This window comes from Bos indicus, chromosome 14 (assembly GCF_029378745.1).
Source record: "Bos indicus isolate NIAB-ARS_2022 breed Sahiwal x Tharparkar chromosome 14, NIAB-ARS_B.indTharparkar_mat_pri_1.0, whole genome shotgun sequence".
Classification (NCBI taxonomy): domain Eukaryota; kingdom Metazoa; phylum Chordata; class Mammalia; order Artiodactyla; family Bovidae; genus Bos; species Bos indicus.
In genome coordinates this window covers 1,137,974-1,152,118 of record NC_091773.1, presented here as the reverse complement: position 1 = coordinate 1,152,118, position 14,145 = coordinate 1,137,974, and the positions used below count along the sequence as shown (strand labels likewise).

At 61.4% G+C, this 14,145-nt stretch overlaps 1 protein-coding gene across 6 annotated transcripts; it reads right to left on the bottom strand.

The window, feature by feature from the left end:
- Positions 1–210: 210 nt before the first annotated feature.
- Positions 211–12,598, bottom strand: PUF60 (poly(U) binding splicing factor 60). Of its 6 annotated transcripts, none has more exons than XM_019973607.2 (12): positions 12,405–12,598; positions 7,673–7,768; positions 5,402–5,497; positions 5,201–5,290; positions 4,298–4,348; positions 2,180–2,341; positions 2,017–2,109; positions 1,698–1,911; positions 1,418–1,608; positions 1,149–1,284; positions 725–960; positions 211–646 (listed from the first exon to the last, which is right to left on the bottom strand). In XM_019973607.2, exons 1-12 carry the CDS (start codon positions 12,426–12,428, stop codon positions 347–349), a joined length of 1,689 nt encoding a protein of 562 aa, XP_019829166.1. In that variant the 5' UTR covers positions 12,429–12,598; the 3' UTR covers positions 211–346. The 6 variants fall into 6 exon arrangements, with proteins under 6 accessions (XP_019829166.1, XP_019829161.1, XP_019829167.1 ...); XM_019973602.2 differs by having other exon boundaries at positions 7,673–7,765; positions 12,405–12,570; XM_019973608.2 differs by lacking the exon at positions 4,298–4,348 and having other exon boundaries at positions 12,405–12,597.
- Positions 12,599–14,145: the final 1,547 nt, after the last annotated feature.

Genomic DNA, 14,145 nt, shown 5'->3' with positions numbered 1-14,145 from the left:
CGCACAGCAGGAAGGCCACCCCCAAGGTTCACCGCCACCCCGTGCGGGCACCAAAGAACCAAGCAACTCCTGCTGACCCCGCAAATGCCTTCCTTGCGGTATTCAGGTCTCTGACCGACAAGGCTCGCTGCCTCTGCGCTGCCTGGGTGCTCGCCCTGCCCCGCACCCGCACCCCCGCCCCGGGAGCCAATAAGCACAAGACTACTGTCAGACAGGGACAGTCAGGGCCAGCAGCACCTGCACCTTTATCCACAGGCTGGGCGGCCGGGCCGAGATACCATTGAATCACTCTATAAAACCCAGAGCAAACAAGGAGAAAGTGCGAGTCCGGGGAACGGGGCCGAGGTCATGCAGAGAGGTCACTGTTATCAAAACGCTCCTGGTCATACACTTCAGCCACCACCTTGCGGCCAGCAAACCAGCGCCCATTGAGGGCCTGGATGGCCTTGTGAGTCTCAGAGGCTACGGAAAACTCCACAAAAATCTTGACAATGATCTCCGCGTCCTCTTCCTCGCCCTGCTTCTCTTGGTAGATGATGACACGGTTGACAGCACCAAACTTGCCACACTCCTCAGTCACCTCCCCTTCCAGGTCATCGTCGATGTCCTTGGGGTCCACCATATTACGCAGAACCATCACTGTGGACTGTGGGGGGGACAGCTGAGAGCTGTGGCTGGCTGGACCGCCCCGCCCCGCCCCGCCCCACCGGCCCCGGTGGCCCACCTCCTGCTTGCGGAGGAGCTTCTGCATCACCATGTGGCGGGCGCTGCTTCCTGAGATGCTCATGTGCTCCTGCTCACTCAGCATCTCCGGCCGCTCCGACTCGGGAAACAGCTCCTCCTCCTCCTTCTCCTTCTTAGGCTCCAGGAGACCAAGTGTCGGAGGGCTGGCCAGGATGGGATTCACCACACCAACAGAGGGGATGGTGACCGGAATGGGAGGCCGAGCCGGTGTCACACCTGCAGCAAACCCACAGAGTCAGCAGTCACTCCCCCCACCTCCCTCCATTCCCAGGAAGGAGCATGGCTGAACTGCCCTGGGGCGCAGGGGGCCCAGGGGGCGAAGAAGCTCGTTAAGGACAGCTGAAGGCATCAGGCCCAGAAGAGCAGCAGTGGAAGAAGGGAAACCTTGACCCACCCAGGCTCACCTGTGATGACTCCTGGGGCCTGGGCAGCCATGACGGCCTGGGGTAGAGCCCCCAGGGGCTGGGCCAGAGTCAGTGCAGGGGACACCAGTCCAGGAGTGGCTAGGGTACCCAGTACTGCTGCTCCAGCCACTGCTTCCTGCAACCAAGAAGGCCACCATGCTTAGTTCTGGATCTGGGTGCCTCCACTCAAGACCATCAAAGGGCCAGTCCCCACAGGACCAGTGGTCCCAGTGCCCACTACTGAACCACACAATGGCACCAATCCTTACCTGAGCTGTAATCTTGGCTGTGGCTGCAGCTGCGGCCACGGCAGCAGCCGGCGGGAGGCCTCCAGGTGTGGCCGGTGTAAGCAGGGGCATAGGGGGTGTGACAGCCTTGCCCACCCGCAAGTACTGGCCCCCCAGGTCAAAAAGGTTCATGGAAGACACAGCATCCTGGGACGATTGGGCTTTCTCATATTCTGCAGAGCAGGAGCGCAGTGAGGGCCAGCCTTGGGCCTGGGGTGTGGGGAGAAGGGGCTTCACCCCACCCCCACCTTCCCAAACTCACCAATGAAGCCATAGCCCTTGTGTTTGCCAGTCGTGGGGTCCCGAGCCAGTGTGCAGGATTTGATCTTGCCAAAGGCCTCAAACACACTCTTGATGTCATCATCCGAGAGGTCCTGGTGCACGGAAGCCACGTAGATGCGGTTGAAGGCTCGCGCCTCCTCGGCCAGCTGGTCTATGATGGGCTGAGCCTGCCCTATGTTGCTGGGTCTGCCCACCTGGGGTAGAGACAGGAGACAAAGAGCCCCCAGTCAGTCTAGGCTGGCTGTCTGGACACAGAACACGCTGCACACTGGCCCCAAGGTCCCCTCCCCAGCCCTCACCTTGATGTTCCTGCCTCCCAGCATCACGGAATTCATCTGCTCCAAGGCCAGCTGGGCGGCTTCTGGAACCTCATACTCCACAAACGCAAAGCCCTGGACATAGGAACGTGCAGTTAGGCCAGGAGAGCGCAGGGCTGGGGCGAGGTGGCAGACGGACCCTCACCTTGTGCTTCATGGTGACGGAGTCCCAGGACATGTCGATGCTCTTGATAGGCCCAAAGGGGGCGAACGCCTGGCGGATGGTGTCCTCCCCTAGCTCGTAGTAGATGGAGCCCACGTAGACCCGGCACATGATGGCCAGTGCCCGCTGCCGCTGAGCCGCCATCTGGAGCAGGAACAAGGGGAGACAGAGCCACTGGCCTGTGAGGGGTGGCGAGACGCTGGGCAGCCCCTTCCCCTCCTGGCCCACCCCTCCCCCTCCTGCTCCGCTGTGGGGAGGGCTCCCCACGCGGTGGTGTGGTGCAGGATCCGCCCCTGCAGTCAGGGTGGCAGGGGTCGGCAAGACCCCAGCCCAGGAAGGAAAGTCAGGCCTGAAGGCAGGAAACAAACACACCCTGGCCCACCCAGGTCCCGGGCAGACTGACAGCACAGCTGACAGCTGGTCGGAAGGCAGGGCTGCAAGCCCTCCACTCTGGGGCCGGGCACCTGGGCGGGCTGGGAGGTCCTCTCAGGGTCCTGGCCATGCACTCAGATAGAGAGGGAAGGGGGAGCCGCCAGGCTGCAGGGACGCTGGTGTGAGGCAAGAGAGGGGGCAAAGACGGGGCAGCTACTGCCCAGAAGAGACCCCAGGGAGGAGGTAAGGAGCCCAGTCAGGGACTCCCCGGAGAGAAGACTGGCAGCACCGCTCGCGCAGCCCCAGCGCCTTGAACCCTCATAGAAAGGGCTGCTGGTCCCTGGGAGCCTCACGAGGGAGCGGAGCCACCGAGAGGAGACGCCCCGGGGTCCGTGCGGGCGGGCGCCACCGCCTCCATGCTGGGGCCCCCAGTCGCTCGAGGAGACACTCCCACCCGGCCACCTCAGATGACAGGCCTCACGGGCAGTGCCCCAGAGCCACTTGCCATGGGGCACTGGGGGGAGACCACAGGCCCAGGGCAGGCCAAGGAGATGGGCCCTGGCTCCAGCCCCTCAGCGGGGGACCCCCACACCCTCCTGAGATTCCCCATAACCAGAGGCCAGCTTCTTTTTTCAGATATGCCAACTGGTCTAGGCCAACTGCCAACTGGCCAGGCCCCCACATCCTGCCAAGAGGAGCCTAAAAATAAGGCTCATGGCCCCCAGACAGGACCCCCTCCTCAAACTGCTCCCAACAAAGAGGCCACAGGTTTCCTGTCGAGATCAAGGACTGTCCCCCCCCAACACTTATGTCCCCTCTTGCGCCAGTTGCCCCAGATGTGAGACCAGCTGCCCCTGGGGTCAAAGTTCTCCAGGATAGGAGCATGTCTCCTCTTCAGTGTGGGCTCCCCAACAGTGGGGGTGCCCAGAGCCCCCTGCCTGACCTGCTCCCACAGACAGACGCTCCCTAGAGAGGACACGGGGTCTGTCTGGCCCGAGGACAGGACCACGTGTCCCCTGTGAGAACTCAGGCTCAGGGATGGCCCCTGGCAAGGCCATGTTTCCCCCTCAGACTTCCAGGGGGGGCCTGGCCTCCTCCTCAGCCTGCCTCTGGGGGCGGGAGGGGCATCTCCTCCCCACATTCCTCTGCTGACAGCAGCCGGGGCCACAGCCACCACCTGCTCCCTGCCCGCGTGGACTCCGCCCCTTGCTGACAGCCAGGGTGCGGCCCAATCCTGCTCCTTCCCTCTCTCCTTCACGTGGGTCCCCCCAGCCCCCACCCCCTCCCCCCGTCCCCCCTCCAGGGTTTGATGGGGCCGTGAGTTAAGACCCTTCTCTCCTCGGGCGCCTGACCCCAGCCAGGAGCCCGAGCAGCCTGGTGCCCGGCGGAGCTGGAGGCCTGGTGGCACACCCGATGTGTGCAGGCGGCACGGGTGCGGGGGGCCTGGCGCGGGCAGCTGCCCTCCTGGCCGGCTGCCCTCCGCAGTTACCTGGCCGGTTAGTTTTAAGGCGGGCCCTCAGAGCAGATGCAGGCCTCCCCAGGGGCGGTCCCGGGGTGGGTGCCCCCCACACCACTGGCCCCGCCGCGCCTGGCGCTCTGCTGCGCGCGTCCTGAGCTGGCGGGCAGGGCCAGCCACGGGGAGCAAGGTCCCCAGCACATGGGCGCACTGCCCCCCTCTAGCCCTGACTAAGGACATGAGCCCCGGAAGAAGTGAGCATGTCTATTGACCGATTGCAAAGGTGAGAGAGGATCTCCAAAGCCCATTGTCACTGCTGCCATCTGAAAGACAGTAAAGACAGAGTTCAGTCTGTTGGAGCCGAGCAGTCTCCGCTCTCGTCACACCTCACGCAGACAGCGGCAAGGCCCGGAGTCCCCGCCCTGCCAGGAGGCCCGCCTGCCTTCCCACACTGCCGGGCATCTGGCCGGCCACCGGCACCTGCCCAGGGGGGCCTCAGAGCCCCAGGTGCCCCGCCCCGCAGCCTGGCCGGCAGGGGCAAGAAGGAAGGGGGAGAGCAGGAGGAGGAGGAGGAGGGGGAGGGAGGGGAGGAGCGGACGGAGCACAGTCAAGAGCCAGGCACCCCTGGCAGCGTGAACGTTTTGCGGGCTGGGTGGGGTGCAGGAGGCTCGAGGCCCAGGCCTGTCGGCTTCACCCTGTCCTCTTCCCCCATGGCCACGGCTGCCTCTGGCCATAAGCCTAGAGCAGGGCCCTGGGGAGGCGTCCCCAGCCTGTCCTCTCAATCCTGGGCCCCGAGCCGCTGGACTGGACTCACTGCAGGGGTGGGGGCCTGACCGCTTTTATCCGAGGCCGTGGGGGTGGGGAGAAACGCCCCTCGGGGCTACACCATCAGCCTCGCAGCTGGGCACATGGTGGGGGTGACCCAAGGCCACAATCTGAAGTCCGAGAAGAGGAGCCTACTGGGGAAGGGCAGGGGCGCAGGGCTACAGAAGAGGGTTGGCAGGGGCCGTGGGCTCTCAATAGGTGGGTAGGGCTGGGCCACTTGTGCCTTAGGGAGGAACCCAGGGGTCCCAAGGAGTCCTTGAGAAACGGAGCACCACAACACCTCGCGGGGATGGCCGCAGGCACGAGAGTAGGAGAGCGGCGGCGGGGTGGCGGGCAGGAGGGTGGCTCACCTGCAGGTTGGTAAGCTGCTGCTGCTGGTGGGCGATGGTCTGTTTCACCAGCACGCTCTTGATGCTCTGCTCCATGGCGTACTTCTTGGCCTGTGAGAGAAGGCAGTGAGGAGCACTGGGGGGCCCGCCTGTGGGGAGATGGGCCTTCCTCCGCCCCCGAAGGCGTCCCCTGCCGCGGAGCCCCAGGAGGGACGCGCTCACCTTCTGGAGGGCCTCCTGCTGCTCGGGCGTCAAGGGAGGCAGTCCCAGCTTCGCGGCTGTGCCCTGCCCGTTCTCCATCTTGATGGAGTCTGTCCCCTGCAGACGGGAGCAGGGAGATGGCTGAGAGCAAGTCCCCGACGGCCCTCCCATGGCCCCAGGCCCACCCCGCCCTCTGCCCGACCACTGCGCGTTGCCTGCAGCTCAGCCCGTCCCCAGGGACAGACTGTCTCCCGCCTGGGGCGGACATGGGTCCAACAGCCCAGTGGCTGTCCCAGACCTGTCTCCTCCAGGAGACACTGGTAAGACACACACCAAAACAGACAGGCACGTTGGGGCCCTTGGCCCACCCAGAGCAGCTGCAGGACCCAGGCCCCTCTGGAGTCACCAAGACAAGCAATGAGCAGTCAGAGGAGCCCAGCCCTCATGGCAAGCGCGACCCCAGAACCTCAGGCTCAAGTTGCATAGGAGAGCTGGCTGGCACTGGCCTCCCAGACAAGGGGAGGGCCAGGACTCTGAATGTTCTGGGATGCCCCGCTCTTGGGCTGCCTGGCACCCAGGCCCCCAACATCATCTCACAGCCACAGACTCGGCTTCCCTGCTCAGGACCAGTTCTAGGGACCACTCAAAAGAGCAAGTCTGGGAGGCGCCACCCTCCCAGCACAGCTGCAGGCAGTGCCCCACCCCCAGCCCCGCACACCATCTGGAGACCTGGACTCGCTCTCCCAGCCCGCCTCACCAAACTTCTCCCTGGGCCATGCTTAGCACCCTGGCAAGAGAAGCCAGAAACAGGCCCACCGTAAGGGAACAGAAACGGACACCCGCCAACACACTGGGCGAGTACAGGAACGAGGAGATGCTCTGACGTGGCAGGCCCAGCCGGCTGCGGGCCAGGGCGGGTGCTACGAGGAGTACGGGTATGCCCTCTGCTGAAAGGCATTTCTAAGCTGCTGGCAGGGGAAGGACACAGCCGCGGGAGTGGCAGGAGCGTGTGTGCGGGGGCTCGGAGCACACCTGCCCAGTCACCAGGCGCTGGGTGGCTAGCAACCGTCCGGACTGGGGATTCTCCAACCCCAGCATGAAGCCTCGGGAGGACAGCAGGGACGAGAGGCAGGCCCCCAGCACAGGAGTGACGGGCAACCACAGAGAGAGGCACAAAGGCGGCAGGAAGGGGCTGGCAACCCAGACCCCAAGAAGCACCCTCCTGACCAGCTGCAGTGCTAGGTTTCTAGCACAGGGTCAAAGGGCGGGAAGCCCTGGCAGCCCCTCCTCTGGCAGTGCAGTGTGGCTCCTGCATGGCGGTCCTCTTGGCCTGCCCGCAGGCCCCGAGCCCAGTTCTCCTCAGTGGGAAAAGAGGACAAGGGCCTGGGCCACGGCTCCAGAGCAGGCCGTCACCATGGTGATCAATGCCAGCCCCTCTCAGCCCCTCAGAAACTTCTCAATCTCCTCTTTGTCTTGAGAAACAAAAAGCCCTTCTCCTACCAACCAATGGCTGGCTACATAGCCAGCCAGGATCAGGAAGGGCTGGCTAGAGGGACACCCTGGCCCCCCTGCCCATCAGCTTCAGCCCCCATAGCTTCCCAGGATCCAGGCTGCATACCACAGCCCTCCCCAGGCAAGCTGGGCACCCGGCCCCAACAGCCCACAGGCCACTCTGCTGAGAGGCCCTGCCCAGTCCTCTGGAGGCAGGCACTGCCATGCAGAAGCATAAAGAACCTTCTTATCCAAAGACAGCAAGGTCCAGCCCTCCACCCCCACCCCACAGGTCTGGCGATCAGCACTGGCTGAGACCCTCCAGGCCAACCCTGAAGTCGAGGCCCCAGACCTGCGCTCTGACCTGCAGAGGGGTTGGCGTTCATGTTTTACTTAGAGATCTGAAGGGAAACTCTATTTCTGGCTCTTAACACCACCCTGCACATTCTGAATGACACGTCCACCCTCCTGTATGACACCAGCAGTGAAAGGCACGCACCGCCCGAGGTTCGGGCCCACCTGACCACAGCCACCATCTGCCCGGGACGTGAAGACATGTGAGGCGAGGACGCCAAGTGGATGCAGAGGGGAGGCGGCTGGAGCCAGGAGGGAGGCTGGGTGGCAAGGGGGCAGGGCAGGGTCTCTGCCCAGAAGGCAGAGTCCCCGGGGCTCCTCCCGCTCCCACCCCCCAGCCAGGTCTCTCTGGGGCCAGGGACGCGCAGGCAGGCAGGCGGGCAGGCGGGCGGGCGGGCAGGCAGGCGGGCGGGCGGGCCTGAGGGCAAGAACGCTTAAGGGCAGTACCTGTGGAGGTTTCCATTTGTCTCCCGCTGCCACCACTGCCGCCGCCGCCGCCGCTGCTGCCGGCTCGGACCCCCCTCCTTGCTGGCCATTGACCTGCTGCAGGCAGGAAGGAGACGGTGTGACAACATTCGCAGACCCAGCCGCCCGGGCCCTCGCTTGTCTTCCCTGGTTAAGAGCTGGACTCTGCGAGGACCAGCAAGGAGCCAGTCAGAGCTCTGACCTGGCCCCGGGGCTTCCTGCAGCTGCCCCTCCACGCCTCACCCTGCCCGCTCCGCTCCTCCAGCACACCTGCCGCTGCCCAGGGCCCAGGCCCAAAGGGCTGGCCAGGAAAAACCAGAGCAGAGGCTGGGGCAGCCCCAGGCTGGCAGTAAGTCCTCAGAAAGAGACAGTGTGGCGAGCTGAGCTGTGCTCCTGCACCCCGCTCAACAAAAGGCACTCGCTCCTGGGTCAAGAGCAGCCCTCTGGCCACACAGGAAAAGACGACCGGGACGACCGGGACCACAGGTGGCCCTCTCCCCTTGAGGCAGACAGAGGCACCTCGCTAGCAGCCTGCACACACGCTGGGCCAGCCCACACCTCAGGCTCAGTTCCAAGGCCCCTCCTGAAGATGGCTCTGACTGGCAGGCCGGGCAGCGGGGCTGCCTCTGTAGGCTCCCCTATGCCCCCACCCCCTGCACACTGTTCAGGGCTGTCTAACTCAGGGCAGGTGAGAGTTTGGCCACATCTCGAGGAGCCAAAGAGCACTTGGTGTGAAGCCAGCCCAACGGCCGAAGGTGGGCAACACCATGGAAGTCAGGGTCTTGGTGGAAGGCCTGAGACCTCCCCACCATCTCACAAGTCACAGAGCAGGAACCCACGCCCAACTCACGCGGAAGACCCACACACATCTAGGACGACAGCCTAGGGCGAGAGCCCTGCCCATCCTCAAGGCACCAAGCACAAAGCCAAAGAAACGCTGGGCTGACCTGGCCAGAGCGTGTCTTAGGCACTCCAGCCTCAAAGGGAAGACAGCAGCACAAGCCTGACTGCACTAGAGATGTGACCAGTGGGTGTGGAAGCTGTGGCCCACCCAGCGCTGCTCCTTCCCTGGAACCCCTCTGAAATTGGATCACTGCTGTGAGCCATGAAACCATGCTCCAGTGAGAGACAAAGGAAAGGGGGGCCCTTCTGATAGAGGTGCTACCCAGTGGGTGCTTGGCATCTGGGGAGAGGGTCTGGCTTTGCTCCAAGTGCCCTGGCAGCCCCCAGAACACACCAGAGCAGAGGCTGCCTTGCAAAACCCCAACAAGAGGTAACTTCAGGTCTGGGCATGTAATCCAACCTCTTGACCCCTGTGAATTAGATCAACTTGAAGGCACATGTATAGATGATTTCCTACTCACCCAAGTAAGTGCAGCAGCCAACAGGAACTAGGACAGTGCTGAGACCAGAGATGGCTCAGAAGAGGCTTTGCAGGGAAATTCAGTCCACCCAGGACTCACAAAGGACAGCCGACCCCAGGGAATTCACGGCAGAAACAACGTCCCCAGTCCCACAGAGCCTAGGGCTCTTTTCTAAGCAGATGCTAAGAAAGCTTAGAGGAAACTGCCCTTCATCATTACAGCTAGTCTTACGCTATCCTCCAGCCGTGACTACAGCAGGCCACAGTCACAAAGCACCCCAGCAGCAGGCAGCAGTGCCTCGAGGGGTGCAAACTCCCTCTGGTGGGTGTGTGTGGGGTGGGGGAGCGTGTGTGCAGTGTGGGGGTGTACACGGTGTGTGTGGTGGGGTGGGGTGCAGTGCAGCCCCAAGATTCTGGGGCCCAAACCCCTGCACTGCCACTAATCAATAGCCCAGGGCAAAAGAATCATTTCCATTAGAAAACCAGAAAAATCAAGTAATTACTTAACACCTCCAGGCTTCAGGCTCGTTAGGCCTGTCTCCTGGGGCAGGCAGGAAGATTCAGCGAGTGGCCAACTCTGGCCAACTCCATATACAATACGTAAGGCAATTCCTGCACATGGCCAGCGATCCACAGGTTTCAGTCATTTTTTTTTTTTTTGTATTATTACAACATCCAGAGTCAAGTCCCCACAGTAGGACTCGTGCAGGACACTGCCTCCCATCTGGTCAGTACCCTTCACGTGGCGCCCTGCTATCCACAGTGTGGGCAGGTTCTGTGCGGGGCACTGTGGATGCACGAAAAGCAAGACAACAGACATGCTAGCCAGCCCCGACATGAGGTTATTTCTGTAGCACAAGCCCTAAGGAGAAAACCAAGCACAGGGCTGGAGAGAGGGAGTGTGAGGGCCCCAAGGCCACAGCAGCAGAGACAGCTTCTTGGTGAGGTGACAGGCAGGCTGGGACCCACAGGAGAAAAACAAGCACCTTCACCTCTGGGAAGGTGAGGGAGTCCAGTGCTTTTGCCAGATGGAACTCCTAGGACAATGGTCCCAAGTAGGAGTGAGCCCAGGTGTCAGAGGAAGGGCCCGTGGCCTGTTTCTGCAGTGACCAGGCGGAAGGCACACAAAAGTTAGAAGAGGCTCTTCTGTATCTTCCTGGGTTCTTCCCCCCGAGATCACTGTCCGCCAAGTCCAGCGCCACTCACCCCACCTCCCGCAAGAGCCAAAGCCACAGCTTAGGGCAGCAAACCAGCACTCCTCAGCAGGCACAAACCAGAAGACGGAGAAGAAGCTTTTGCTATGCCCCTGCAGCACTGCAGGGAACCGGTGCCTCTTCTAGAAACCTATTCATTCGAAAGGTTAGAGGAGGAATGTGTTAGGCCACAGACTGGACCTCATTCCCACAAGCTGATAAGGTAAGTCTGGGCCTTTACAGTTTGTATATGCATGTTAACATACATTCATTAAACTTCTGTGGAGAAGGAAATGGCAACCCACTCCAGTATTCTTGCCTAGAGAATCCTGTGGACAGAGCCCAGAGGGCTGCTGTCCATAGGGTCGCACAGAGTCGGACATGACTGAAGCAACTTAGCATGCATGCGTGCAGTGGAGAAAGAAATGGCAACCCATTCCAGTATTCTTGTCTGGAGAATCCCAGGAACAGAGGAGCCTGGTGGGCTGCCGTCTGTGGGGTCCCACAGAATCAGACACGACTAAAGTGACTTAGCAGCAGCAGCATCAACCTCCTGAAGAGGATTCAGATGGGCAGTGAAGACCCTTGTTGAAAAGCCCAGCTCCCAAGGTTCAGACCCAGTGCACACACCCACCCCCACTGTGACACCACCAGGTCTGGCCCTGTGCCACAGCTGAGCTGGGCGCCCCTGAGCAAGGCTGGGGTGTAGTGCTGATGCAGGTCTGGGGGTGCTCGGGGACACGAGGCCTCCACTCTCACTGGTCTCTGCTCCTTCTACACCTCCCCAGGAGTTTTGGTCCTTGTCTTCAAGCCTCCCTCTCCATCATCTTAAAACTCTGGTGACTTAGACAGTCACCCAGGCCTCCACCTTCACCTCTCTTCTCTCTAATGCCCCTGTCACAAAGGTGGTTGCTCCTGTGGCTTCAGCAGGAAGCAGGATATGGCACAAAGAAATCAGTGAAGTTAGCCAGATCTGAGAATCACACAGCGGGGCCCCCCTCATAGCCTGGGGCCGCTTTCTCACTGGGAGTCAGCTTTGCCCCAGTGAGGCAGGTTCGCCCCTTCTGTGGCCATCAGAGCCTGAGGGATGCAGTCTAAGTACGCCCGCTGACTCTCAGATCTCCCCCATCAGTCCAACCTCCAGCCACACGCTTCTCACATAAACCCCATCCATTAGACTGAGCTGGGGAGGGGTAGGTAAATAAAGGGATGAAGTTCTCTGTGAGGGTCCGTGAGGGGACTCAGTGGCACAAGTCTGGGAGGAGGAAGAGTGAAGAGAGACTTCCCCAAGGAAGTGCTGTGTGAGAAGAGGCTGTCCATCTCTGCTTAGCGCTCCATGTGGCTGAGCACTAAGCAAGGCAGGAGAGATGCCTGCACGCGCCCTAACACCTCAGGCACCTTGAGTGGAAACTGGTCTCCAGGGCCCAGCAGACGGCGGAACAGGGCAAGACTGTCTTTCGTTCCCTACTGCTCCCCCAAGCCCTCGCACAGCGCTTGGGACAATGTGACTGCTCAGGATACGTGCAATGAGAGATGTAATGAGAGGCCTCGTCTTCCCTTCCTGAGTAGGGGTTGCAGGACGGAATCCCTGCTGGCTGGAGACCTCTTCTCCGCTGGACATCAGCAAAGAGCCCATTCACAGCTGTGTACTCAAGAAGCGAAGGCCTCCCTCTTCACCAGGCCCGATCCCGTCCTACAGGCCCGCCCTGTGGCCCCTACACGATGGAGGGGGAGACGCCACGGTTCCACGGTGCTCCGCCTTCAAGTCGGGGATACAGGCTCACAACGTGGGCAGAGGGGAACGACTACCGTCTGGCCCCGCCCGACCGCACCACGAAGAGACCCGGCTCGCCACACGGCACGAGCCCCCCTCACCCCCCCGTCAATCCCAGCCGCACCGCAGGTCACAGCCGCGCCAGGTGCTCCCGCGCCGGCTGCCGGAAGTTGCAGTCTGCGGGCCGGAAGCTGCGGCCGCAGGCCGGCCCCCCTCCCCTCGCGCCCGCCCCGCCCCCGCCTCGCGCGACCGAAGGCCGTAGAAGCTCGCGCTGGGCTCCGGAGCGGCCGCTACGTCCCCGAGGGACCCTCGGCGCCCTGGCCGGGCCAACAATCTGCTCCCGCGGTCTGAGCGGCGGCCCGCGGTCACGGGGGTCTCACTTACTAGCGCTATGGTCGCCGTCGCCATCTTGTTCCCGTCGCGGCCGCCGCGCGCGCCACACGCTTCGGTTCCTTCCGCGGTCTCGCGCGATCTAGGCGCCGGCGGAGGCGCTCTCAAGAGAACGGAACTCTCGCGATTAAAGGCCCTTTCCCCAGCGACGTGGAAGGAAAAAGGAACGCGCTTCCGGTGCGGGGAGGAACAGTTAACGCTCCGGGAAGGGCGCGCGGAAGGGGCGGGGGCGCGCGCGGCCGCCCCGCCTCCGCTCGCCGCTAGCACCGCCCTCCGCCGGCCTGTTAGCGTCCTAGGTCGCCCCTCCCCTCGCCTCTCGCGGCCTCTTTCCCTTCGCTGCTCGGTGTCTCTGTCTCCTTTGCAGGAAAACCCTGAGGCCGGGCACAGACGGCCGGATTCTCTCTAGAGCTGCGGTTGAAAACTGCAACCAAGAATCGCCTTTTTTCGGACTCAGATTTCGAAATGCCTCTTTGCATCGTATCTCTGAATGCGCCTACCAATGCATGGTGTGTTCCCTGTTACGGTCCCATTTTCTCTTTCCAAAACTGATAGCGTCCTAGAGCCACCGACGTAACAGTCTGTGGAACTGCAACCCAAGAGACAGGCTTCCGAACCAATCCCCTGGGAAGGGTATGCACTCAGTCCTCTTAGTTCTGAACTATAAAGTTCCAGGTGTCCATGCCTGGCGTTGAGCTGCCCTGGACGTTTATTGCATGCCACACCCAGTCCCAAGACCCTCACTCAGTGAAGCTCAGGCCCTGACGTTGTCAGCTTAGCAACTTTAGCCTGCCTGAGGTAGCAAAGTGTCTTCCCCAAGGAGGCAGGTCTCCTCTCAACCCTGGGAGATTTAATGTGAAATACAGACACCCTGTTTAAACACGACAATATTTTACTCATTTACCTTTCCTCTAAAATGATAAGAAAGAGTGCTTTGTTCAGTCATGTCCAACTCTTGGACCCTATGGACTGTAGTCCACCAGGCTCCTGTGTCCATGGGATTCTTAAGGCAAGCATACTGGAGTGGGTTGCCATTTCCTACTCCAGGGGATCTTCCCAACCCAGGTATCGAACTCATATCTCGTGTCTCCTGCATTAGCAGGCAGATTCTTTACCCCTAGCACCACCTGGGAAGGTTGCACCACCTTTATAAAGCCAGAAACCCCCAAAGACAAAGAGGTGGAATGTTGTGGAGCTGGAGGAAGGTGGACAACAGGGGCTGCTTTAGCATCCTGGAGGTTGAGGTCCAAGAGATGGTTCATGTGAGTGCAGTCATGACAAGGAAGAGATAAGAGCTCCGGCCCTACTGGCAGCGACTGAGAGGTGAGCTCCAGCAGAGGCACACTTGGAGGGCCTGCCTGTTCTGAAAGTGGGGGAATACATGAGATTCCTGCCTTTCTGCCACCTCCAACCCTGGCTCCCCAATCATGTGTCACTCACAATCCTCAGAGAGAAGAGCCTGTCTGCAGGATCTCCCAACACACACATACACACACACACACACACACACACACAATAGACTGGCCGTTGAGAGGTGGGCAGGAGAATGACCTGGCTCCATCCTTGACCTCAAAGCACCACAAGGCAATAAGCGCCAACCACTAAGATTCAATGTGACTGGGCAACCCAGGAACACCAGACACCTGAGGGAGAAGAAAACTGGAAAAGGAAAAGGGACTCAGAAGGAATAGAGCCAATAGAGCAGGCCAGAGAGGAAAGAAAAAGGAAAAGCTAAAAC

What these genes read in the sequence shown, in the direction of transcription:
- PUF60 (XM_019973607.2), bottom strand. Translation starts at nt 12,428, where the DNA reads ATGGCGACGGCGACCATAGCGCTA. An exon ending in CCGTCACCATGAAGCACAAG is followed by an intron (nt 2,110 to 2,179) that starts GTGAGGGTCCGT and finishes TCCTATGTCCAG; the next exon opens with GGCTTTGCGTTTGTGGAGTA. An exon ending in GGCCCCAGGAGTCATCACAG is followed by an intron (nt 961 to 1,148) that starts GTGAGCCTGGGT and finishes GGTTTGCTGCAG; the next exon opens with GTGTGACACCGGCTCGGCCT.